Raw genomic sequence first — 27019 nt, 5'->3', positions numbered from 1 at the left:
GTTTTATTTTTATGCCTAATACATAATGTGGATTCTGCTTTTCATTGGAGCCTAAGCAAATGTAGCTGAAAATGAAAATTTCCCTTTACTACATGCAACAACTATATCACATAATCCACTAATAATTACAACTGCAGATTAACTCCAAATATATGAATTTGCAGATACTAAATGCATGTCGTATTTAGGAAGTACATGGTGGGATGAACTTGGTAACAACATTTCAAAGAAGTTCAGAAATTCCAACTCGAGACAGTTGTCAAGATTTTTAAATATAACTGCCCATATGTAGGCAACTAGATAAAGATTTGCTGCATAATTTTCCGTGAGAAAAGCTCTCAGATTGTTGGGAGCTGGAGGTTATCAGCCCAAATAAAAATGAGGCTATTAGACCCTCAGAGGCATTTAGCTGTGTCCCGTCAGGCACACACACTGGCCACTTTGTCCCCTGTCGCTGTAGATGATCAGTCACAGCCACCTGTATGGCTCTGCTGCTTCTTCTATAGACTTTTCATCAAATATAGCAGATCTATTGTGATCTGATTTCTCTTTCCCATTTCTAGGCAAATTGAGTTTGCAAAAATCATATGAAATTAAGTCAGCATATGTCTTGATTTCCACAGGAATGTTGTAAAAAATCCTAGTGGTAATCTTATGATACCAGATGGCAGTGCAGCACTTGCCGATTATTTAAATTTCCATGTACAGCTCTCCAGAGCAAGTCAGCACCAATGTCCCCTTTTACAGGAGGGGACATTTAGACACAGACTTTCTCAAAGTCACAGAGCAGACCCATAGCACAGCCAGGACAGAATTTCAGTCTCCTGAGTGCTGGAAGAGCAGAGGACAGTTGAGGCTCCTCAGAAGCAGTAACGAGCCCCTGTTGCTTAGGGTCCTCTATCCCGTGCCCCACAACTGCACGCATGCTTCAAGCACACCCACAGATTTAGCAGCAGTAAGATTTCTACCTAACCAGTATCTCAAGGACACATTGAGTCACGCTCCTGACGAATAACCGTTGCTTGGGTTCTTATTAAATGACAGCACAGCTCAACTCTTCAGAATCCATAATGTCTCTTGGGTGCCCAACTCGGGGATGTTGCATTTTGCCAATGAATCAGACCTAAGGAAGACTTTCAGATGTGCCCCATTTACTTGTGAGGACCTCATATCTGTGTTAGTTTTCGGTAATTGTCAGATGTGGAGGAAGAGGCAAAGTCTCATTTCTTTCTAATCGTTTATGTTTTGCTTGAGCTCCCACTAATGAATTTAAAATACGCTCAGCTATAATGCAGATGCTTTCAGTACATGTGGCATGTGAGAACTGATTTCAGTGTTATAGTCTCGAGGTTGGGTATTTTTAAATGGCTCGTGTTCTTCTGCTGATACAGTTCTTTGTATTGGATGCTGCAGATATCCTGAGATGACTGGTGTACCATCAAATTTCTTCTACAAATTAAAATGACTAAAAATTAGCCAGTATAAAACAAGCATTTAATAGATACAAAGATGAACTACAGTAATCAGATAAGACTATATCAACATTTTCATGGCTCTGTGTCGGTGCCCAGGTATGTTTCTGAGTAACTTATCATTTTGGTGTGGTTTTTCAGGTATGGAGCTGTGTCAGCAGGAACGCTATGTGCCCTTACCACTCTGTCCCAGCAGCTGGAGAATGAAAATGCTGTCGATGTTTTCCAGGTGGCAAAGATGATAAATCTTATGCGGCCTGGAGTATTCACAGACATTGTAAGTCTTTAAATGGAATATAAATGGATAGTTTACAAGGTTTTCATCTGAGACCAAAAGCATGAACTAAAACACATATTCTCTATGTTATCAAGCCCTACTGCATCTGCTACCAAGCAGAATTTGCATTTGGGCTTTTTTTGTATAGTTGTCATTTTTTATAAACCTCAAGCCCACACTGTAAGCCTCTGATTTGCAGTTAAGCTTATTTCTCACACAGTTAGGGGGCCCCTGTACAGGCAGCCCTAGCAGAAAAGGACCTTTCAGTTTGTCATCATCCCCTTGCCAGCCCTGTAAGTTAAGCTCTGCTATTTAAACCTGACATGTTGTGAGCTGAAGGGGTGCAGCGATAAAGCTTCAACAGAGGGGCTCTTCGCTTGGTGTGCAGCGAGAGCAGCATCCTTGTCTCGGTGTGCGTGGCTCTGCCAGTATGAGGGAACAACCTGGGGCTGAGCTCTGGGCTCAGGTATTGTCCTGCCCTCCTGTAGTGTTTAATAATATATCAGGAATAATATAATCTGCCCAAAACTGGAATTTTGAGTTGACAAGGTTAAACTAGATTAACAGAGGTAATTACTCTCTAAGTCTTTTTCTTTGCTATAAGTATGCTTCTAGTAATGAATATCCATGACCTTCCCTGGAAATGCCAAATTTAAGTGCCACTCGCTTATCTACACTGAAAGGATTGAAATAATTTATCTTTTCTTTTCCAGGAACAGTACCAGTTCCTTTATAAGGCAATGCTAAGCTTGGTCAGCACTAAGGAAAATGGAAACGGTCCCATGACACTGGACAAAAATGGTGCTGTGATGGCCAGTGACGAATCTGATCCCGCAGAAAGCATGGAGTCTCTTGTCTAATTGGAAACCTGAAAAGGCACTTAATTTGTAGAACTTCTGAAGACTGAGTGAACTTTTTTGAGGCCTTTTTTGCCAGACTCTAGGTTATACAATAACCCAATTACTTTTTTACACTGATAAAAGTTTTGATATTTATTTTTTGCCATTTTATGTCTTAATGGTATCCTACTGAGCATTTGCACCTCTGTTTATTTCACACAGTGAAACGCAATTTTATCTAGTTTGCACTATATGATCAGTGTTACTGCCTATAATATTCTAATACAAGACAAGCCCTGATGTGACATTCCATGACAACAAACATACGCTTTTTCTGTTTTGTTTAAATGCAGTGAAGTTTTGCTAACTACAGTGACCCTCAAATCTTAAATCTCGAATGCTAGGCCAGGTGGATTCTTTCTACAACAAATACTGTACCCCTTCATACCATATTTATTATTTTAATGATCATGTCACAGTTTTGGTAACGGTATTCTGCATTCCAGTGGAGTGGAAGAGCAGTGTTCATCCTTTCTTGGCAAAACGTGGCAGGTGATTATTAGCTACAGTGAAGGTGTAATAGCCTTGTGGAGCTGAAACAATTATTTCTGTATTGTTTCAAATTGCTGTTTTGTACACTTACAGGCCTAAGACTTGCTTCACATGGAATATATAAATTACACACAATATAATTATAAATTAGATGCAATTCATATGTGGGACGCAGTGATAGGTTTTGAATTTACAATTTCAAAGTTTCCCCATGTATTCAGAAAAATGTTGATTTTAGTTTTTAACCAGCCCTATGATGGGAAAGTATTTTGGTTTTATTCTCATCAGAGCCAATACAGTGAGAAATCTACTACAACCCAACATCAGACCTGTTTTCAGATATATTGAAGGTAGCAATATTTTACATTACTAAGCTATTCAATATTTTAAACACATTAATTTCCTTACTATTTCTTGAATATGACCTCACACCTAATGGTATGTTACATGATGACAGGCGTTTCTTAATTTCATAACTGTTAGATGCCATTTTTACAGGTGTGTAATTTTCATACTTTAGTGCTAAAACATAAAGTACTGATCCATATTTACTGGTGAAGCAAACTAATAAAAAAACTACCTATAAAGTTACATTCTCCCTCTTTTTTTTGCCAGAGTAATTCTTTAGCACAAACCTAGCTTATTGTGTTTTCCTTCCCACACCAATAAAATGGTTTTCCCCAGATTATATAAATAATTGAATTATTGATTGGAGCATTTAAGTATACATCCTCACTGGCTCCCTTTTCCTTTGTATTTGGTCACAATTCAACAAGGTCCACCCCTATTTAACAAAAGAAGTAAGCACATACTTAATTCTCCTGAAAATTGAAGTTAATCATGTCCTTCATAGCTCGGCTGAGTAGGGAGGGGTTGTTGAATCTGCCTTGAAAAGGAAGTATGTCGTTTCAACCATCCTGCTGTTTGGTATACAGTTAAAGGCGCTATCCCTTATATACGACATTCGTTTCTTTACTTTTAAATTTCAACTGCACAAAACATGCATTGTAATTTTTCAGGACTTGTCAAAATGTTACAGCATTTAAATGTAAATTTTTTTCATTTAAATGTAAACCTATTAATTTCTGCCCGTCCAGTCTTGCTGAAATACAGACATTTGGTAAGGCAAAACCCACTTGTGTTGTTGGAGGGGAGGGCAGGGAGGAAGCTTAGCTAAGAGGAAGGTTCTGTGCATTTTCACATGCAAGAAAGCTGAAAGCGAACTGCTTAAAATTATATTGAGAGTAGGTATTTTGGTTCAGAACCTCACGAGGTAACAAGCTGATACAGCCTCGCTGAGAGCAGAGGAGCTATGCAAACTGGTATGTGCTAACATCTGGCCTTTTGTTTTTAATAAGGGAAAGGTTTCCTAGTATGGATACACTTGATTAATTCAACACCAAAGTATTTAAGAATTTGTCAGCAACCTTTTACATAGTTACCTTTTACTTCTCAGTTTGTTGAATCCCTCCGTGTAAGTGATCCAAATAACTGCTAATGCTGAACAGTGTAATATATCTGTGGTTTCAGTAAGGAAATCCCATGTCCAGCACCAGCTAGTCCAAATAAAAAACGTGCAAAATATTTCAAAAGATTGCTTCGTAGTTTGCATCCCCTTTGCTCTGGGACAACCCAGAGGAGGGAGTCAGTTAATGTCTGGTAGGAGTTAAGACTGGCTCTCCAGTTGCTACAGCCCAATAACAAGAATTAAGTAAATTTTGAAGTACTGCGGCGTGTGAGGGCTGGAAGGTTTTTCCGAGTGGTCTACTGGCCAGTGTGCATCCGCGATAGAGGCTGGGGAGCCCCCCTTGTGCCCCCAGTAGCAATCCTGGCCCCAGGCAATTCCGGCTGGTAGCACAAAGGGACTCTGATGAGTTGGATCTGTTCAGTCTGAAGTATTTAGGTTCCTGGGGAGGTGTAGGGAGAAGTTAAGAATTCAAACCCTGAGAAGAGCTAAGTGACACAAAGATTACTGCAGGCATCAAGAGGGTTGGATTTGTTCAGTACTTTCAGCTAATTACTTTTCATTTCACTGGCATGACGGAAGAGAACTGTGGTTCGTGACACACTGCCTGAATATCCTTGGTTTAATCCCTTACCTTCTCACAAGTTTTAAAAATCAGTGAAAGAAGGCTGTGGGAGTTGAACTTTGATAGATGCTTTGGAAATCCATGCATTTGTATGGGCATTTTCCCACACCTGAACTACTTGCTTGGGGTTTAATCCATGGGGAAATAATTTACACTGATGTTCTATGAGTTCTCCATGGATTTTTTCTTAGAGGGGCTCAAGCTGTGCGTTAAGTGCTGTGCTGACAGTCAGATAGCCAAGAGTTGGTAATGATGCGTTAGGCCTGGAGTGGATGAAGCTAGGAATTGCTTGTGAGGGTCAGGATTAGGAGCGCGTAAGAGCTAAATCTATCCTGCTGTAAGCAGCTGCAGTTCTGCTCTCTTACATGGATTTGCACCTCTTTCCCTGGGACTGAGCGAGACTGGCAGAAGGAGTGGGTGTGTGTTCAGAGACCTGCGCTCGTAGAGCTCTGCTGAGATGCTCTCCTGCGTCTCGCTGGCCAAAGTCCCACTCTGTGCATCGCAACCTTGCTTTTGCTGCACCAACCCCCCCGCTGTAACCACTTCTTGGCATTCGGTCGGGATGTCTTTCAAGCAGCAGAAGTTCCCAGACAATGTGCAGGCCTGCAAGTTAAGAGAACCTGAGTATATCCCATCACTGTAAAACGTGGTCCTCAGCACCAGCCCTGAGAAATAAGGAAATAAAGGACTGAAGTACACGGGCATATGTGTGTGTCTACATTTAGAAAATATTTCTCCACGTCTTGGCATGTGTACTGCGCCCGCAGACCATGTGAAAGACGTAAAAGACTTCTGTGTGTTGAGCCCGTAAGAGCAGCCAAGCTTTCCAAGCGGGAATGCTTGGAAAGCTGCTGTGTCATCTAAAACAGGTGACAGTCTCGGCCGAATGCCCCATCCTAGAAACACTCCTGTACGTGAACTTGGCATCGGTAGGCAGGTCTGGGGGAGCCAGTAGGACTGCTCAGGCGTGCAGGCTAAGCACCGATTCTTCTGCAGGACCAAGCTCTAAAGAACATTCATTTTAGCCAGCGTTTGTCCGTAGTATTTCACAGTGTCTGTTTCCAAATATGAATTTAGGAACAGGGAAAAAGAAAAATCCCAAACCCTGAAACTACTTCTTGTGTGTGACTATTTCTGTACTGTGGGTCTGTTCTAGGTTAGTGGAATCATTTACAGGATCTGCAAAATTTCACTTGTTTTTCCAGTTTCTGACTGCTTGAATTGCTTGAACCCAGAGTGATATATTGGAACATTAGGAGAAGAATCTTTATGACACAGCACAACTGCCTTCTTATTAATCTTTTTTTAAGCTGATATATTTTATTTAAAAGCTAAAAAATATAGATATCGATTCTACCAAAGATACATACTACTAATTCTCAGCAAAACAAAACCAACTTAATTTAAAAAAAAAATTAAAACGTAGTTGTCTTAAAGATTTAGCAGTCTTTCTCAAATTCATGTCTTCTGACATCAGATCTTGTGTTCCGAAGTTTATGTTCAAATGGTGCCAGTGAATTTTTATATGAAGGGAAAATGCCTATTTGTTAATCCACTGCATTGCTTTTCTTCTTTTTCTTTTTCTTTTTTTTTTACAGATTAATTCAACTCTTACTGTTACCCCTTTGCTCTTCTTCTCTTTGTTGCCATCCTAACAATGTGAACTACATTGGCTTTACTTATCAAAGGAGAAGGAATGCAAAAATAAAGAAAGAGAAGGAACTGTAATGAAGAGATTTGGCCTCTACTTTGTCTTAGCTGTTAAACTGTTTTTAGTGTTTTTGTTAACTATTTGCAAAGGGAAGCATTTTCTACAGAAGATAATTAATTTCAAGAAAAATGTCTTGAGTTTTAAGAATAAACGTCTCCAAAAGAGGAGATAGTCAATTTTATACAATGTCACAACTCTCCAACATTTGGGGTAGTGACTTTTTTTGTTTTGTTAGAACATTTGAAACTAGCAAGCAGCCATTGTTTCTAAAGACCGAAGCATTCATGTGTACTCCTGTTTTCTTTTCCTTCATTTTTAAAATAGCAAAGTCATTAAAACTGTAAATATTTTGTTGCTTGGATAAGCATCTTCTGGGAACTTTGTATCTATGGTATATAATCATAGAATTTTATATTTTCATATAAAGCTAATTTTTTTCTAGTTTCACCTCCTTCCTAGTTCTGTGGTGGCTATGTGAATACATACCTTCTGTGTACCGAGGTAGTGAGACACCATCATCACACTCCAAAAAAGATTTCCACACATGTCATTTCTTTGGGGCAGTGATTGTGAAAGTTGGATTTTTTTTTTTGGATTCCATTGTCAGTGTGTGCAATAGGAATTAGACTTAGCCAGTCACTGGATACGTTTGTCTCATTGATCCATTCAGAAAAAAAAAAAATGTGGTGTTTGGTTTGGGGAGAGGGTGGGAGGGAGTATTCCGAGGGAGATTTTTTGTTCGTTTTGTTTTGCTTTTTGTTTGGGGGTTTTTTGTAACTTGAAGAATCTTCTTTTTGTTATGTTAAACTATATCAAATCATTCTATTATAGTGTTATTTAATATGTAAATTGTATTGCTATACATAAAATAAAGTATGGTTTTTGATGTATTTACAGACTTCTTCCTTATTTGCATCAAACACACATACAGAACAGATGCAGGAGTCAGTATTTCATTGTCCCAGGCGTGCAGGAAGAATGATGAGATCCAAGGCCTGCTTTAATTAGATCTCAAATTTCCAAGCAGTATTCAGCTGGGAACTGTCTCTCAGTCACTTGACAGTGGAGATCACCGTTCCTTTCTTAATTGTCTCTGACTGTGAGAGCGCTGCCAGTAACCCCCTTCCCCTCCACCGCCGGTGCTCCCCAGACTGTTGTGACCCATCAAAATCCCGTTTGGAAGGGGGATTGTCTCCATTCAGAACGGGACCTCAGAGCCTCAGCTGTGTTGCCAGCTCCCTTGGGTGTGCCCTTCCTTAGGTCTGACTCCGGTTTATCCGCGGATAAAGTCTGCCTGGAGGAACAGGGCTTCCACCAAGCCACTGTCACTGATGCATTGTGATAACCTGCATCTACTCACTGCTCAACTAACGCCAGAGCTGTGGTAGAAAAAGTACTCATCCCCATCTCAGGGAGACTGGGAGGGAGGGACAGATGTTCCAAATCCTAGAGATAAAGCAGCAAATATTCCCCACGGAGCGCATTAGTAGTCATACCTCCCTGCTGCATCTGAGCCAAGAGCTGTCATTGAAACGGCCGCACGTTACGCCATCGACAATCGGTGTTTTGCAACAAAACCTCGACAGCTCCGCATAACCGCCTCCCGTGCTGATTCCGCGCCGAGTGCATGTGTGACTTTTTTTTGTTATTCTTGTGGGAAAACCGCTTGGGTCTGTGGATACAGCCTCGTTCAGACCTGCTGCCAGCAGTGAGCGGCGGAGGCACGCCTGCCTGCAGGGGGGCACGGCAGCCCCCTGGGCTGACGCAGCCTTCAGAAACAAGGCAGCACGCAGCCTCCAGAGCAGCACCTGCACACGGACAAACATCAATAACTGAAATTGCTTGTTGACGTAAAATTGCTGGTTAAAATCAATACGCTATACATCTGCCTTCTTTTGTCTTGCTGCGTTCTCACCTGCAAGGTCCGCAGTCTGGTGGCCGGGGACACTGGTGGGGCACTGGGATCAGTGTGGCACCGCAGCGCTAGCAGTCACAGCCTGCTGACTCCTGCAAAGCCCCCGACGCCGCAGCAGGCTCCCTCCAGCCCTTGGCCCTGGGCGCATCCCAGTAACAGCCCGACGCTAGCCCACAGGCACCCTCCACCTGCCTCGGTGGGGAGCGAACGCGGGAGGGCCGGGAGCTGCTTCCCGGCCTGCCGGGCCTGCCCTGCGGGATCTGCAGCCACAGGAAGAGCCCAGAGCCCTCAGCTGGGGCTGGGCACCCGGGGAAGGCTCCTCTGCCCAGCTTGGCTGCCGCGTCTCCGTGGAGAAGACGGCAGCCCCTGCACGCGGAGGCAGGTGGGTACATAGCGCTTCGTGACAAGAACGAGAAAGCTGCTTAAATACCTGGCAAGTGCCTGAAAGATGGAGCTGATGGCGAGCTGAACAGGAGCCAGCAGCGCTTGCTGCAAGAGGAAGACGAACGCAGGCCGGGCAGGTCCAACCTGGGACCAGGTAAGGAAACCCTCCCACCCTACTCACAGCAGGTTTAAAACTGTATCTTGAAGGGAGGGAGAACCACACAGGAAAAAAGCGAAACGCCACTGAAGACAGGCAAAAGGAGAGCAACAGGAATGGTCAGTGATTGGAAATCCTCTGAGCAAAGGCAGGATGAACTGGGATGTTGCCCAGTGAAATGCTGGAGAGGGCAGCCTGGGAGAGCGTCTCCAGGTATTTAAAACACCGCTCCTGGAGGAAGGGTGTAATCTCCCTACATCTTTGGTAGATATGACAAGAACTAGAGCTTGAACAGCCACAAGGAAGGTAGGGGTTGGGCAGTGGGAACATCGCCTCGGACAGTGATGCAACAAAGATTTGTCTGTAGCAGCTACAGAAATCGGGACAACCCAAGGCAGCCCCTTAAATGCCCCTCTAATAAAAAATTGCATTCTCATTAGATAGCAGCAGCTCTGAAGTGGAGCCCCCACCCTGATCACCGTGCACATAGAAGACACGGGGCAGAGCTCTCTGCGGGATACAGGGCGGCTGTTCTTACCCCTCGCCTGGAGCTCAGCAGCAGCCCCCCCACTGCAAACCTCGTCCCTGTTCTGGCAGTGCGGCGTCCGAGCCCCTGGTGCTCCCGAGCCGTCTTGGTGAGCAACAACGGGGGGGGAGGACAGGAGAAAAGGCAAAGCCTTGGAGAAAGTGCTTGGATTCTGTGCTTCTGCTGGGGAAGAGGCCTGGCTGAGACCTATATCCAGTGGAAACATGTAGCAAGCAGTTCATTAATACTTTGGCAACAAAAATACGATTTACCAGCTCTTCTCGCTGCTAACAATACACCTGAATTAATTGGTGGTATCAGGAGATCCCAACTTCTTCTGTAATAAATAGCTAATGAGTTCAGCCTTTGGGGCTTCCAGAGGCTGCTGGCAGTCATGCTAAGCAGGCACAAATAATAGCAGCATTTTTATTAAATGGATTCAAATGCCAGAAGGTGTACTTCCAAGACCTTTTGCAACATAAAAATAGTTTTGATCAATGGTTTGGTCCCAGTCCTATTACTTAGCCACTTCAAGCTCCACAAAGTGCTTCGTGCACTGACGTGTCACCCTCACCTGCTGGCAGCTGCCTTATTGATCACTTGTGGTTTCTGTTTCCCCTTTGCTGCCAATCAATGTTTCTGATGTCTTTCTGACTTTGTAATGCTTTAAGAAGCAACACTTCACAAAGCAATCTTCCCTGACACTGTGTTCAATTAATCTGACAGTCACTGGGCTTGCTTTTCTTTTCTAAAGCTGTTATCTTCCTTATGTCTTGAAATCCTTGTTTAGGAGTTGACGCCTGCTTTGCTGGTGTTTTATGTTATGTTTTTGAATTTTGAAAAGATTCTGCATTTCAGTTCCATGTTTCTTATAGGAGCGGTTTCCAATATTTCGTATTTCACTGTCTCTGTGTCTGTGAGCCATGCTTTCTGCATGGCTCATAATTTCTGTCACTCCCAAATTCAAACCCTGTTGGTCGTATGTCCCATATCACAGGATATTCTTGCACAATATCTAATCATAAATACTTTGTTCCTATATCTAAGGAGCTGCTGAAAGAGAGAGTTTCTGAGTCAACATCAGAAGAAAGCCAGAAGGTATGTGTGTTTTGTCTTGGAAGGATAGCGTTATTGGCTGGAAGCCCAAGGCTTGATAGAAGGGAATGTGGCACAATCCTCCACCAGCTGTTTTGCTGTTTATTTATGATCTAAAATGGTGCCCCATCTGAAAGATGAAGGCGAGCAGGCTCTGATTGCACAGGCTCCTATGTAATATAGATGTTTTTCCTGCACTGTTTAGGGTCTATGGGTCCCAGCTTTCTCTGGGTCCATCAGGGGACGATGCCAGCAGCCAGGAGTGAACAGAATCCTACACGTGAATCTGGCCTAGTTTGGGTTTGAGAGAGCTGATGGCTACTTTTGGTCCTGCTCCATAAAATGTATTGGTCTGGTCATAGGTACCATACGCGCACAGAAGGCAATGTGCAGTCGTTAGCTGGTGTCACGCCAGCCCTCACAAGCCAGACCTGGGGGAATGAGACACTAAGGCAACGGAGGGAACCTCCAGATAAAACCCAGACACTGTAAGAAATCTAGTACAGACTCTTGAAAAATATTTTCACATCCTGATAAGGAAACTGTGGCTTCTCAGCCACGCACCACACAGACCCACAGTCCCTCCCTGCACCACCCATTGCCCAACTCCGGCCACATCTCCCTCTGCCGTTACGGAGCGTGTGACAGCTCCAGCAACTACTTGGGTGGAAATCGCAGTTCCGTCTGACCAGCCCGTTCTCTATTAATTTACACTGACTTCACACTGGGTGATCAGTAGGCTGTGTGTGGGCCAGAGGTGAAGACTGATAGTCCGCTGGAGTAAGAAATCAGTGTGCCCCACAGTCACAGGGTGGTCTGCATGTTCTCATCTGTTGGTTGAGGTGCTGCCTTCACACAGACCTGTAGTGAGGCAGGAAATACTGGTGACCATGACAATCGCCATGAATTTTGCAGAATGAGACTTAGGGGAGGGAGAACTCTATTTCAAATAATATCCATTTGGCAGATGGCACAGCAAGTTCTGTAGTTCAGCACCAGAGCTCCGAGATGCTGCATGCCCCTTCCTTCTGCAAGAGGGGAAGACTGCAGTCCTCTTCAGTTCCTTGCTGAGAAGGAAAAGTGAGGGGAGAGCTGACGAGCTTGATTGCAGGATAAAATGAGATCTTTAGCGTTCTCTCAGCCAATGCATGGGAGGAAAATTATGATCTCTTTTAAAGAAAGCCTGGCTGTTTTCTCTCTGCAAAGAGGTTCCTACGTGGTGCACAAGAGGGATGGAATGGGGTGTCCTGCATGTACCAGATAAATGAGCAATTTTCTGTAACAAGGTGCTTATCAGCTTTCATCAGCAGAGGATCAAGAAGAATAGAAAACCATAGAAAAACAATAAATTGAGGCCTTCATTACATGCAGCCTGATAGGATCATCAGCACCACACAGCTTTGCCCTCCAGGAATTTTTCCTAACAAGCTCAAATCGTTATCTTTAACGGTATTGGCTCTGTCAGAACTGTTGGACGAACTCTGAGTCCGATCATCAGATGAACATTCTGATTCTAAGCTGTAGTTTTAATTTAAAATATCATTTAATGTCATTTAAATGAAATATCATTTCATTCATGACATTGTGAACTGACATTTGTAGAGAACATCAGATGGCAGAACGTCCAGCATGTCCAAATGCCATGGGTGTGACTGTGACCAAAACAAGCTGTTGGCTATTGTAGCTGTAATATAGCAAGCTGTATAAAGGTGACACAGAATAAAAGGGTTAAGCTATTTAATACTTTATTTAGCTAGGTATAGAAAGGTTATCACACTTCGTGACTAGCAAAGAATGTCCTTCGTTTTGCTTAATACTAGCCTTCAAGCTGAGAAACACCATTAGTGGGGGCGGAAAAATCATGCAAACTCTTAAAAGTTCAGTAACTTAGGTTATGAAAGGCTCTGCCTTCTGAATTTTAGTGCTTTAAATAAGCTTCCTTATTACTTAAATCCAATTTTCTAGATAGCCTCTTACTTTGAGCCTGTTAGACATACGTTATGCCTTTGCCTGAAAGTCTCCTAGTGACCTGTAAATTGATTGCAGCCTGTGAAATTGGCCATAAGTAAATCTTTGCTCTTTTTTTTTTCCTATTTTCTTTTCTTTTTCTGAAATAAAAAGGATGCAGGTGGCTTGTCTACTGTCAGGTTATAGATTCCGAATGCACTTCAGAAATGCTATTGACCTCCTAGCAATGATGTAGCTCCTGAAATCTGTAGCAGTAGGCTCTTACATTATGAAGCTAAGGGGTCTGCGTTTGTTGATATCGCCACTGTGTAAGAAAAACTTAAATTCTTCTCAATCTTTGTTCTTTGTCATCGCAAGTACACTTGCAATAGGCAGGGTTTTATTCATCTGATAGGTTTACATATCTCATAGTAGTCTACTGTGTAAAGTATTTGGAGAGAATGAGGTGCACCACAAACATACCTAATTGGTTTCATCCAGGGTATCAGTTTAAAGAGTTTTACAACATTTGTTTATCTCATTATTTGTGTTTACAATTTACAAAAAATGTCCTGGATCTTTCTTGCATCACCACAACTCCACAATAGCAGAGTGCCATAGACAGCTCTCATGTCATTAGATCTTCGTAACTGGGAGAACATTTTATGACTGTGTAGGAAGAATAACTGATTCAACCTAACCTGGTCAGATGAGCAGAGCCCTGTTACAACACAGTTTTCTCTAACTGCCAAAATTTTCCTCCTAATTCCCCAGCTTGAGTCATGGGCTCCTGATCAGCCAGGGCTCAGCACCTTCCAGTCCCCAGCAAAGATCAATGACTGGTCTCTGATTCATCAGCTTTAATAGCTTCTGAAACACATTGTTGTGCTGGTATCCACAGGAATCGGGAAGATTAAGTATGTAACTGCCAAAAAAATATATTAAGCTGGAGTTTGTCACATAAAAGATATGACAAAAAGAAAAAGAATAAGCTCCAAAATGACAAGCGAAAAGAACACGGTGATTTACTATAAATGGCATAAAGTTGTTCAAATTACACCAAAGTTCACAAATAAGGGATATTAGTAGTCCCCCCCCTTTTTATGCCCTTACTTCTTTCAGATGATCCCTGTTTTTATGCTCCTGCCGCTGCGTGTAACTGGGAGGAAGACCATGTTCCACAATATGATAAAGCTAACTTTGCAAATGATCACAAAGTCACAGACACACGGCACACAGTGTTGACCCAGTCCAATGCCCTCCTGGTGGTTTCCAGTTTGTTCAAAAATTTGTTTTGGGGCAGCTGTATCCCCACAGACTTTACACCAGATGAGGAAAGTCCGTTCTCTCACAACTGGCATAAAAAGCACCACTTTGGGTGCTTTGACCAGATACTTGTTATTCACAGGCACTTAATCACAGCCTCCGTAATGAACAGCCCTGGGCAGGGCTGATGTCTTCCTCAGCAGGCAGCCACCCCTGCCCAAATTTTCTGCCTGAATCATCTCTCACCTCTTTTCTTCCTCAGACTATACGGTGGTCCCTTTCCAAAATAGAAAGGAAAGTCCCATTATGTTATTTCCTTCTTAGTAAGTCCAAAAAGCGTGTCCCAAAAAGGTAGTATTAACTTTGGCAATTGGATTCCTTGCCTTTGGAGCTCTTATTCCACATTCTGCCTGCATTTATAGAGACTTCAATCTTTATTGATTTTCCTGTGCCACCTCTCAGCATCCTTCCTAGGCAGCATGATGCATTAACTTTCCATATAATGAATATTCCTGTCTGGTTCTGTACTCTGAAATACACCCATCTCTGAATGAGACTTCCACACTCTGCATTGCTGATTTTCAGCTGCATGCCATAGCCCTTGTTTTTCATAGGCTGGGAACACCAAAAGAGCCCTCTAGACCCAGAGATCTTGCTTTTAACACAATCACTGTTGTACTGGGGGGGAGGAGAGCCTTTATATTTTTTAGGCTAGTTCCAACAATAAAGTTATTAAAGTTATCCCATCTTGCAAGAAAGCTACCTGATGATGATATTGTTCCTGCCTTTTAAACTAATTTTATTTCAATATGGTACATTTGCAGTCATCATAATCCTATTGTTGCGTGTTATTCCCAGTATAATGACTGAAAATGCTATTGCCTGAGGGAAGGGGTTTGTTCTGGTTTTTGTAGGTTCGGGTTTTTTTCTGTTTAATTTTATCTACTGCTATAATATCAGAAGATAAGCCAATTTATTCACTAAAATCCTTCCTATCCATTCCTTTGTTGACTTCAGTTTCTGGCGAAGGATACAAAGTACTTTTTTGCAAAGCCATATGAAGAAAGACCTACAATTACTCCGCTAAAGGTAGGCTGCATCCACACTGCCAAGTGTTTGTCCCAGCCGTAGTGCAGAGCAGGTAGTTCAGCTTCTCACAGGCGATGAGAACATATATATAGCTGTAAAGCTATATAGTCAGCTCCTCCATGCTGGGTTTGGAAAATAGCGGCACTAAATCCATAGCCTCTCGAGGGTGGCACCTCCGCAGCACTGGGGACATCCGTAGTCTTCCTGAACTGAATGGCAGCAGACCTCCAGATAAAAGATTTCCAGATATTTTATTCCTACTCTTAACCTCTTCCCGGATTTTAAAAATTCATTTTCAACTTGTGTAAAACGGGTGATGATCGGTTTCACACCATGTCATTAGAATTATTCTAGCTTACATCCTGCCTTCCCAAAAACGTTATTTTGAGTCTCAGACTTGAGGGAATTTAGAAGGTAATGAGCTTCAGGAGAGTGGAATTTTAGCCTTCCTGCCATTATGATTTTTGTCTTAAGCACACAAACCCCAAAGTCTTTCTCAGATATCCACGTGAACCTGAGATCTAAGGTGGGTACGAGGTACTTACCAGGCTGGCACAGGAGGCCATTGCCCCATTTAGATACCCAGCTCTCACCTACAGTTAGGGGATATGATTTGATTGATATGGAATAGTTATTGCAGGGGGGTGACTTCAGAGGATGTCATTTCTATGTAACCCAACTTACCTGCACAGCTGGTTTATGCACTGCCGTAACAAACCATTTTTTTTTTCATGAAACTGTTATTGCCTCTGCCCAGCTCAAAACCTGAGCTTCTAACAATGCAACAGTAAAAGAAAAATGAATTTCTCTCTCTCCTCACACCTGAGTTCTACTGACACCTTTCCTGTTTACAGAAGGATCTTGTCAAGCATAAGCAAGTGCTGAAAGACAAAAGAATATTAAAAAAGTGATCTCATATTATATGTCCATTACGGTCATGTTTTGTATTAAACTTCTGTTTATAATAGTTAGTAAGAATTAATAGATATTTTTACAAATAGGTCTCGATTGTTACAGGTGATTACAGAGTTCAGCAGGTTGATTATTACTGCAATAGAGCATTATCTGCTGATGAGCTTGTAACCCATGTTATTCTTATCTGTGAGGTGCTCATATTATCTATTAATAATTTATAAAGTAAACTCATTATAAGGCTGTAGTATGGACTGTGACAGATTACAGCACAAACAGGCAGTACTCAAGCACTAAGTTCCTCTGTGCAGCTAATCCTGGCTTCATTATGCGTTCCTCGTTTAGATTTTATCATACACCGCTGATACTCTGGAGGGCCCCACTTCTTCCCAGGACATGGTTATCAATAATCCGCGTACTGCATTTCCCCCGATGCTGTAGCAGAAGCTTAGCTCTTGCCGTTGTATTGGTATAGACAGATTTGGGAACAAGACCAAGAGTTTGCTGACAGTCTTCAGGCAGCAGAGCTCTGCACAGGTTTGTGGGTCTGAGTGCAGCGGCGAGGCCACAGCGATGGCCATCTCTGCTCTCATCCCCACCTTTGAGCTGGTGCCTTCAGTCCTCCTTTCACGGGAGTTCTGCCTAGTGCCTGAAGATACACCTTCACCAGTACACTAAACCGTCTTTCCCGTCCATGTCAGCCATGCTCTTAATAGATTTATTTCACTAAAATGGCCACAACATAAACCTGCAAGCAGAAGCACATGCTGTAAAACGGCTGGAGAAAAGGCCAAAGAAGGACTGGGAGTGGTTCTTCTCTTGATTTGTAGGTACAGAAGATGGGAAGCTTGGAAAAAAAAGGGGGTTATGCTCAAGTCTGTCATTTTTCACAACAGTCACTTTCCAGTGCTATCTAAATAGCAAGCCAACATTTTTTTTTACAAAATCCTCTGTATTTGAATGTTTTTTTGCCAGTTGTCCCTCACAGGGTGGAATGCAAACATTGACAACTGTGAGTGCTCAGCTGCAGCATCCGACTTCACAAAAATTAATAGCAAAGCTGGAAAGAGTAGGTTGTTCACAAAAAGAGTAGCATAGCCATTCACAGTGCACACATGCTTGTTAAAATCCATTTTTCTGAATTTGTGACAGCACAGCTTTCCTTGGAGCCCCTTCAGGCAGGAGACGCTCTCAGGACATCCAGGAAGAGCAGCTGGTCTGGGCAGATTCGCAAGGCAAAAATCTGGGCTTTACTGAAGCCACTGGCAAAGTTCATTTTGACTTTAGCAGAGCCAAGATTTTACTGTCACCTTATCATTAAATCTCTTGGCTTTCAGCATTACTGCATATTTTCCTGAGCAATTTTAGGCATATCTATTTCAGTCTTCTGACAAAGATATTTATGATGAATAGTAATTACTCTGTTGTAGGAGTATCCTGGGACCTTAGCTGTGGACCCATGTGCATCATCAGTAGCAGTGTGTGGATGCATAATAAAGAGACAGGTTTGCTCTTTATTTATGTATGATGCTCTTTACCTTATCCTCAGACATTTATGCAAAGGAGTTTAAACTGAGGAATAAACACGAAGCTGTAGATCCGATCTCTGGTTCAGGATGTGCCTAGTCTACAGACTGTCAGAGCCTGCTAAGAATTAATGTCTGTTGCTCTTTATCACTTTCCCTGGATATCCTCTATTGTCCCTTCTTAGAAACAGGATACAGTATGAATATTCCTACACACTCAGTAATACGGATTTTTCTGCCTGCGTTACATTGGGAAGATCTGTCTGGAACATCAATGGTGTTGTGGCAAACAGATCTGAATCCTGTATCCTGACTGCAAATGGATGGTTCTTTCTAAAGCACTTCTGTGACATGTGCCTTATTTGTTCATAACTACAAATGGGGCTCTGTAGAACATTTTGACAGTTAAAAAGAATGATGCCATTTCTAACTTAGTGTTTCCACTGAGATTAATCTCGTTTTCAGACATGTATTTTGGCCTAGAAAGTAGCTAGTAATGTAACTGCCTTTTAAAAATTTTACTCAAAGTAAACACTTTTCCCAAGCCACATTTATTGTAAATCTCAGTCTTGTGGCTGTGAGATCTTTCACTGTCTCTCTTCTTCCTCACCCCCATATCATGCTGAGTCATTTTCTAAAACTAATCCAATTGCTTTTCTATAAGCAAGTGAATGCAATCTAAACACAGACTACAGCAGGAAGATGATGAAAAGGAAGTTATGTTATCATAACTTCCCAGCCTTCCAAGGGTTGTATTTCCTCATAGTCTTGCAAGCATATGCAGTGGAACAAACAAAAACTCTCGATAAACTACAGGGGAAAAGAATACCTCCTTTTTTCTCAGAACTTGTGTAGGCTTTGCAAACACATGGTTTGTTAGAAGATAATTCCTTATACCAGGTTACTTATCAGGCTGAGACAGGAGCACTTAGGTTCTGCGGTAGAAGCACCTTGGCTTGGAAGCACAGGGCGGGGGGTCAGAACATCTAAGGATGTGTAGAGAGCACATCCTTAGATGGGTATTCCCTTTCTGCCTGATTCTAAACACCAGCAATTAATGCCCTCTTAGCTGAGACGAGCAAATTCTGCAGTAGTTGCTGGTTCCAGTGCATGGTGAGAGCTGCTCCTGACACTGCCCCACAGCCTGGGGCCACATACTCAGCTCTGCAGACTCCCACGGAAGAACAGGGATTTCCTAGCCAGAGGTTGCTCAACTTGTGGTCCCAAGTACATCCTGATGAACATTGTACTGGTGGTTGTTAGTCTTTAAGGTTTCCCTAGGTTTGGGTGCTATGCAGAGCACAAAAAAGGACGAAGATCAACAGCAATACATTGCTTTTATCACACACAGAGACACCAGCATGAGATGGTGTGGAATGACAAAGTGGATCACCAGCTGCAGCTTCTGGTCAGCGTGGGTAGTGCGTATTGGCGTGGGTATCTGGTTTGGTGTGCGTGCTCTTCTCCACTCCCACCACCCCACTGGCTAAGACTGAAGGCACATGGAAAAGAGCAGTTAGCTGAAGGGCCAAAAGCAATGGAGTAGAGCTGAAGTCCTTCAAAATTTCTCTTTACTGATTCACTTTGGTTCTCTCTCACAGTGCATCTCTAAAAAGACCCAGTGACTGAATAGTTCCTGACTTGTATAATTCCAACTTTACTGTCCCAAATTAACTGGCTTTTTATTTTTTTAAAAATACTCAGTTCCCTTTCAGAATGAATTCCTATAGTTCCTTTTCTTCATCCGGTCTCTGATTTTAAATGAATGTTACTCCTAATTCTATGCTATATCTACAGTGGGAGATGTACCCCAGAAATGACTCCTCTGGTGTCCAAAAGTGCTTGATAAATAATACTCAGGTTACATTGAAAATGATCCTTTACTGCCAGAGATTACCTTTTCGGGAGGTACCTTCAGCGCCTTGCAGTGATGTACCTTGCTACCTCCAGCATGCTGTATGGGTTTAGGCCATGGATCCCAACAATGCTTTCATGATCTTTCCTACAGGTAACACCCACAGTCTCTCATATATGAACAGAGACTAATAACCATTTCTTCACTTGGCTATGCATCTTCCAGTGCAGGCACAACGGCCCCTTCTCGGAGTCTATAACAGTCTAAGACAATTCAAAGTATATAAAAGTTATGAACTACGTTTTTTAAATAGAACCGGGGAAGAATAATTTTAATCAGCCCTGTTTGATTATTCCGGTTGGCACAAAGTGTAAAAAGTTATCACAAATTATTTTGAGAGATTAGCCAATTACAGAGAGCCATTTCCAGAGAGGAAATTTAGGGCATCTCACTAATGGCTTGATTTATACAGCAGTCCGTATTTTAGCAACAGATCGCTTGATTGCTTATATAAACTGGTTTCATTTCACTTGCTTTAAATACAGAAAAATTGTAAGTAGATAAGCAGCTCTGTGAATAACAGAACCAAGGAGCCTGGTTTCCTATGGATTTGAGTTGGTAGGAAAAAATCCTATGATGTGGACCCTCAGACATCTAGCAAGCGGTAAGCTCTCCTTATAGCCTTTCTTTTTCTCTGAATAACCATCTATTTTCACAAAACTTTTAGAATGGCAGTGTCTTTGGGACTAGTAACCTTGGTGTTGAATTTGGCTGCAATTGGTCGACTTCAAAAATTACTGAAAAAAGAGACGTGAAAGATGTGTGGATGCATGCGTGCACAGCTACGTGTACACACACACACACACGCACACAGAGCATGACTGCATAAGCCTCATTTAATTAGAAAAACATGCTCTTTAAAAACTGATATAAACTGCTGTAACTCTACAGCTTTTGCTAGAGTCATGTCCATTTTCAGAAACTGAAGAGCTAACTGAAGATATCAACTGATATCTTTCTGTGATATGGTTTAATGAAAATAAATGATACTCCCTAAGGAAAGTAATTTTCTCATTCCTTGGAATGTATTTATTTTCTTATATTTCTTACTGAACTTACTGCTTCATCTTTCCAAAGAAAATCTCCTTTACTACATTACTGCTAAGCCAAAACATAAATGACAGAAAACCAAGCATTGACCCTTTTCACGTCAATGGCAGCACTGACATTTTTACCCAGTTATTTTAAAGCCTGGGCTCTATAGTGCTGTCCATAACTCTGATCACGAATAGAGCCCTGTTCAGTAAAGCCAAAGACAGTCAATTGGGCAAGAAAATCTGAGAATGTTGTTAGAACTTGCTGTTAGTTTAATATTTTAAACTGACAGCATTTGAAAACCAACTTGAAAGCTAAAATTTAAATTCACCTGCCTTTCTGTGCCTTAGGCTATGAAATAGGTTCAGACAAAGAGCCAACTACAAATAATGTCAAGTAGGACTTAGTAATATAAAGCTCATAGTGAGATCACAGCAAATGGAAGTTTACATTAGGAAGCCTACGCAGACAGAAAGATCTTCACACCGGAGATATTCTGTTAAAAACATTCTCCTTCCAGTGCCTGAATGGTGTAGCAATACTCGACACACCTACGTAGCACTGGTGTCAGCTGCAAGCAGGCTGGCTTGGCAGGCAAAGCCAAGCAGACTGCAGAAATTCTGCATTACAGGGTTTATTGCCGATTTTCCCTCTGCAATACTATTCATAGCCAGAGGCGTAGAGCAGCAGGTGACCTGGAGCTTTGATTTCCAAGTTTTCTCTCAAAGACGACTAGCAGCTGATTACAATATTGAGGCTGGTGATGTGATTCTGGAATTTCACCAGCACTGCTCAGCAGAACATGGCTGCTACGAAAGACTTGCCATTGGAAAGCCAGGCTTCCCTCTGAAGGTCACGCAGAAAGCCATGTCTCAGACTCCCAGTCACAAACAGATGAAGGTCTGTGTTAAAAGGAATCCATTTTCTTGCTCTGCCTCCCCCTCTATTCTGTCTAGGAGGCTGTCCTAGAAGTTCACTTTGATGCTTTAGCACTTTCCTCAAACTTCTCTGTTCAAGAGAAGGTTTATTCATTACATCCATTTGTCCTTCTGCTAGCTCTGCCTTTTAGCTTAAAAAGCCTTTTGTCTCTGATGTTAACGCTACTCACGTATTAGAAGAAAACAATCAGATACTCTTCCTGGTTTTGTTTTGATAAATAAGCCAAACATTTTAATCTCTTCTCACAAAACAAGCTCGCTCCACTATCTTGATCATCCTAAAAGCTTCTTCTGTATCTCTTCATTTTTCTTGAACTCAGGTGACCAGAAGCACACCATAACCATCTCAGCTGGTCAAATAAGTAGAATGACCCATAACAGGCTTGCAAGGAGCTCAGCCGAACAATTCTCTCAAAAGGAAAGAAGGATGAGGTAGTCCACCTTTTCTTCCATTTGCTGATTATGGGTAAATCTGAGAAAGGGGTTTAAATTGAATGATAGAGTATGTGCTATAATTTGGGATTATTTGTGTCCCTTGGAATTATTCATTAATTACCCTTTTATATTACTTAGATAACCCTTGCCTCTCTCTGCTTCCCATTCATCCATACAAAGCAAATATGATGCATTGCTATTTATTCTTTACATAGTGTTATAAAGCAAAATTGATTCATTTTACGACACGGGGCTTGAGATATTTAGATTCTGTTTGCTTTTCTTAGATTTATGTGATTATGCTGCTTGCTTCTCTGCTTTTAGTATGGTTATTAATGTTCTAAAGGTTTTGTTACATTCTGTTTACATTCATTCATTCAAACTTTAAAACATGTCCTGAAAAGAATTGTTTATCAAAACAGTATTTTCTGTTTCTAAAAAAATGTAACTTCTCTACTAAAAAAAAAAAAAAACACCCCAAAACCAACAACAAAATTTCACAGAAGTAAAATAGAGGAAAGAGATTAGGCAAAAAAAGATATTTGCATATCTCTCAAAATCTGCTATAAAAGCTACTTCTGAGGGTCTTCATTTCTGGTTACCTAACAAGATGCCACTAGACCTTTTTTTTAGCAGTGCTAAGGGCACCACTCAAGATTATTTAAATTGCAGTTCTGAGCGCTCAGCTGCTCTGAAAATCAGGCCCTACATGGGTCAAGTTGGTCATTTCCTCTGAATGACCACTTAAAAAAACATTGGCTTTAAGCGAGTTGGTTCAGCCTATGAATCCACCCCGGCAGAGGTGGGAACAGAACTCGGGTTTTCTGACTGACTGATCAAATGACTCGACTGTGCTATCACCAAGAGAGAGAGTTTAAAGAATGACTCTAAAAGGTTATTTTCACTGAATTGCTGAGTACATAAAATGTGTTGAAAGAAAGGGTAAAACTTCTTGAAAGGGTTTAGAAATGGTTATATTTATAATCTGTTGTGGTAGGATTTTCAAGTCCACTGTTCAGTGAAGCTAGACTGACAAATTTATTATAGTTATAAGGCTGAGAAACCTATTAGAAGAAATATAATAGAAGGTACATTTTTGTGAAGCTTTAATAGGAACTGAAACAATTCAACAAAAGACTAAATTTGGTAAGGGGGGAAAAGTCATTTATTAAATCTTTCTAAAAAGATTGACTGACCTTTCTTTAAAAAGAGTGGGTTTTTTTGTAAAAAATGAAAAGCTCAACCTTCATAACAACAACCTAGTAAAAGGGTTTATTAGAAACTGGCTTCTTGTGCAAGTTCAGTTATTTTTGTTGTCAATAAATGTTGGTGTTATGCAATAAGAGAAGCATTGTTGCCTCTCTAATTTCTCTCAGGGATTGAAGAAACTCATAATAAAAGCATTCAAAATCTAAAGTGAAATAAAAAATAGAATACTCCTGCTCAGGTTTGTATGGCAAAAACCAGAGACAGAAACCATGGGCTGAGAATTCAACTCATAAGGAAACTGTGCCAGAACTGTGAAGGTGGTGTTATTTCTTCTACCTCTGCTTACAGTAAAAGTCAAGCTATTAATATCGGGCATCTTGACAGTCACATAAAATACATTAAAATTCAAAGTACTTTTTGCTTCTGTACATGTATCATCATTACAGAATAAGACAATTTTAATGTAAGACCAGATGGCAATAGCATTACTTACAGCGGATAAAAGCTATAGGCTGACTTGTATACTCAGTGCAAATGGACTAAAACTGAAGATGGTGTCTACCATCATCCCAGAGCAAGAACGGACACAAAGTTAAATAGTCCAGTCCGTTCAAAGCCGTGTGGGAAAGCAGTTGGAAAACTGTTTAGATAACCAGCAGTGCCTGCATGTGATTGAATTCACATGAACATTAGCAGGCACTGACTTGCTCCTCAGTAAACTTGCTACGGTTTCAAATAGGAACATCAAATCAGGCCAAAGCTGGCAGGCTTTCTATCCACGTAGCAGGCAAGATCGGTCTGGAGGAAGTCCAGTGAACCTCCATAGGGTGTGATAGACATAAGCTGTGGTTGGTTTTGAAGCAGATGATCAGACACTGATCAGGTACATAATTACAGGCACCAACCTGAGGAAGCCAGTTTCTCAAAGCTTCCTATACAGCCCATAGAGAAAGACAGCTCTGGTTCTTCAGAGCAACTCCAAATGCTCAGCCTCATGCTCTGCATCACTGTCAAGGAGAGCTTACCTCTCTGCACTGATTAGGGAGGGAGCCTAGGAAAATCAGCCTTCTCATGTAGAAATCATCTGATGCGACTCTCTCACTTAAGAGCCAAAAGGTGTATTTCTGTCCCTCTTGTTCACGTGCATCCTCTTGCTGCTCTCAGGAGGCCTACGTTCTCAGTGCGAAGGGAAGAAGGATGTAGTCTACATGGGTAAGTGAAGTGCTGCTTGTAAGATCAAAGCTAAGCATCCCCATTCGACGTACTTCAGACAGGAGCTGAGAATGGTGGTTCTCCAAGTGTTTGTTTTTATTGGGTTTCCTGTGTTCGGTTTAAGGAAAACAGAAAACAGGAGTTGTTTGAAATAAAGCTGTAATTTACTATCCTAACATGCTGAGAAGCAATTAGATTCAAGCTAATTACTGTAAATAGTTTTTATAATTACTTGTAAAACATTCTACTACCTGTACTTCTGTTAAAGTCAGTTGAGGCCTGTAGGTTTGTTGTTTTTTTTTTTAAAGAGAAGGCTTAATGTTATTACTCAAGGGCCAACCTATTTTCCTGAAATCTTCAAAAAGAAGTAGCTATGCCATAGAAACTACTGATGGAAAGCACCTGTTAGGGCATGTATCCCCCGTGATAATACTGAATGGGTGTATCAGTAAACTGTCTCAAGTATTGTCTAGGCTAGTTTATATTTCACAGCTATAACTACTACTACCTGGAAAGACTGTTCCAGAACCTAAAAGGAACTTTCTCAAAAGCAAAAAAAAAAAAAAAAAGAAATTATTTGCAGCTGAATACTGATTTTCTTAGCTTTGTCCTATTTATCAGGTTTTTATCTCTACTTGAAGCATAAAGAAAATATTCTCTTCCTCATGTCCTTTTACAACCACCATTATTTTTTTCTATGATGTTGGACCTGGTTTGATCCAGTTTTATACCGCACTTTCACAGGCACACAAACCAGCTGGAGTTCCACCACCTCTGTGCCCTCACACTCACAGCTGTCGGTTCTTCCTCTTCCCACAGGTCTGCCAACTCTTCTTCCGAACTTGACCCAACCGTCTCTAGTTTGGACAACTATTTTTGCATTGGCTGATGGGTGCTCAGCCCATCCTGGTCTGTTGTTTGGGTTCTGGTTCACCTGAAACAGGTCTCCTGATGTCTGGGGGCAATTCCAACAAGCACGCACAGATTGTACACATAAGTTTGTCTAAGCATACAGTAATGCATTGGCAATTTTCTTTCAACAAAGTGTGACTTCCACACGTGTATGTCCTTCCCATACCAAATACACATCTTTAGCTGCCAAATAACAAAATGCAAATACAGGAACGTGTTGTTGGGTTGTCCTACCACTTATGAGATTCATCTCAGCTTAATCTTACTACCCCAGAGAAGACAACTATTTGTAACCCTGGATAGAGAATGGTATGGAACCTGCCACAGTAAGGCTGAGAGCAACTCCCTGAATATTGGAATGTGAGGGGAAAGAGGAACTAGAAGTCCATTTTTGCACTTTCCAGGTTTGATACTTTACTAGCGGGCTCCTGCACTGGGAGGACATTTCCTTGCATGACTTTGCCTTTTTAGCTTGTTGTAACTTAAAGCAACTTCACAGAGGGCTTCTGCAGTTGATTGAAATGCTGCTGACCACTTCTGCAGTTGATGGGAAAAACCGCCAGAACCCAAGGTGACGGCACAAGCTGCTCTGATGGGATTTCACAGCTCTCAGACTGTCCCGTAGGCCCAGTATATTTTTACCAACAGTATCATTTAAGAAATGTTTATGAGCAGATAGACTTTGGACCTCCAAGTGAATATTAAGCTACTATAGCAGTAGAGGTGTACCTCCAAAACGCAAGTAAAGAAAGAAGAGGAAAGCAAAGCAATTAGAAAAAAATTAAAATATATGCGTTTTTTTAAAAAAAGTTTTGAAGTGGTTTCATATAAAAAACTCCTTTCTTATTGTTTTCCCTTCGAAATATTCCTGTTTTAAAATACCAATAGATAAAAACATTCCATTTTTTATAAACTGACATATGGCAAAAATTGGTACCAGTAAATAAAAGCACATAAAGCTAAATCATGCCATTCTAAATGTTAGTAAAAATGACAAAATAAAATACTAGCTATATAAACTACACACAGGTGTGTAGCATATTACAAGCAAAAAACATATCTTGCAATTATAAGCCTACAGTATTTATTTCACTTGTCTGTAATTACATTTTATACATGTTTGTTTAGTAATATCAATCCAAGACATCATTTTGAGGATATAATTAACTGCATGTTAGAACAGAATGTGTTTGACTGTTTTTGTGTGTTGCAAGACTTTAAAGTCTTTGTTAGCTGTGTTTAAGTGCCACCTAGTGTTACAATTCACCAATTTCGCTCAGAAAACCCTTTTCTCCTAAATTTTCAGACTAAAACCAAATTGCAGAGTTAAGAAAAACCTAGGGTCACAATGCCCACATTTCAGTGCTAACAGTAAGTCCTTAATCCATATTTAGGCACTCACGGAGTACACGATCTCATGTGTAACACTTCTACTGCAGACTGTGACCAAGCAACAGAGAGACTACTCTGGTGTTAAAGTGTACACTCCACCATATTAGCACAATTGGACAGTAAATACAGTTTTTCAAATTTTTATACCAGTGACCCAACAGTAAATTCACACAAAGATAGAAGTATTTAATGAAGACACACACCTATGAAAAC

General features: G+C 41.3%; 1 protein-coding gene across 1 annotated transcript in view; it reads left to right on the top strand.

The window, feature by feature from the left end:
* PTPRG (protein tyrosine phosphatase receptor type G) overlaps positions 1-7609 on the top strand; it is a 415889-nt gene extending 408280 nt beyond the window's left edge. Inside the window, exons 28-29 of the mRNA XM_075158716.1 lie at positions 1614-1749; positions 2463-7609. Coding sequence (XP_075014817.1) covers positions 1614-1749; positions 2463-2609 — 283 coding nt within the window. The 3' untranslated portion in view covers positions 2610-7609. The remainder of the gene's footprint in view (positions 1-1613; positions 1750-2462) is intronic.
* The last annotated feature ends 19410 nt before the right edge of the window (positions 7610-27019 follow it).

This window comes from Calonectris borealis, chromosome 10 (assembly GCF_964195595.1).
Source record: "Calonectris borealis chromosome 10, bCalBor7.hap1.2, whole genome shotgun sequence".
Lineage (NCBI taxonomy): Eukaryota > Metazoa > Chordata > Aves > Procellariiformes > Procellariidae > Calonectris > Calonectris borealis.
Note: the sequence above shows the minus strand (reverse complement) of the source record. Positions and strands in the feature narration are given on the sequence as shown.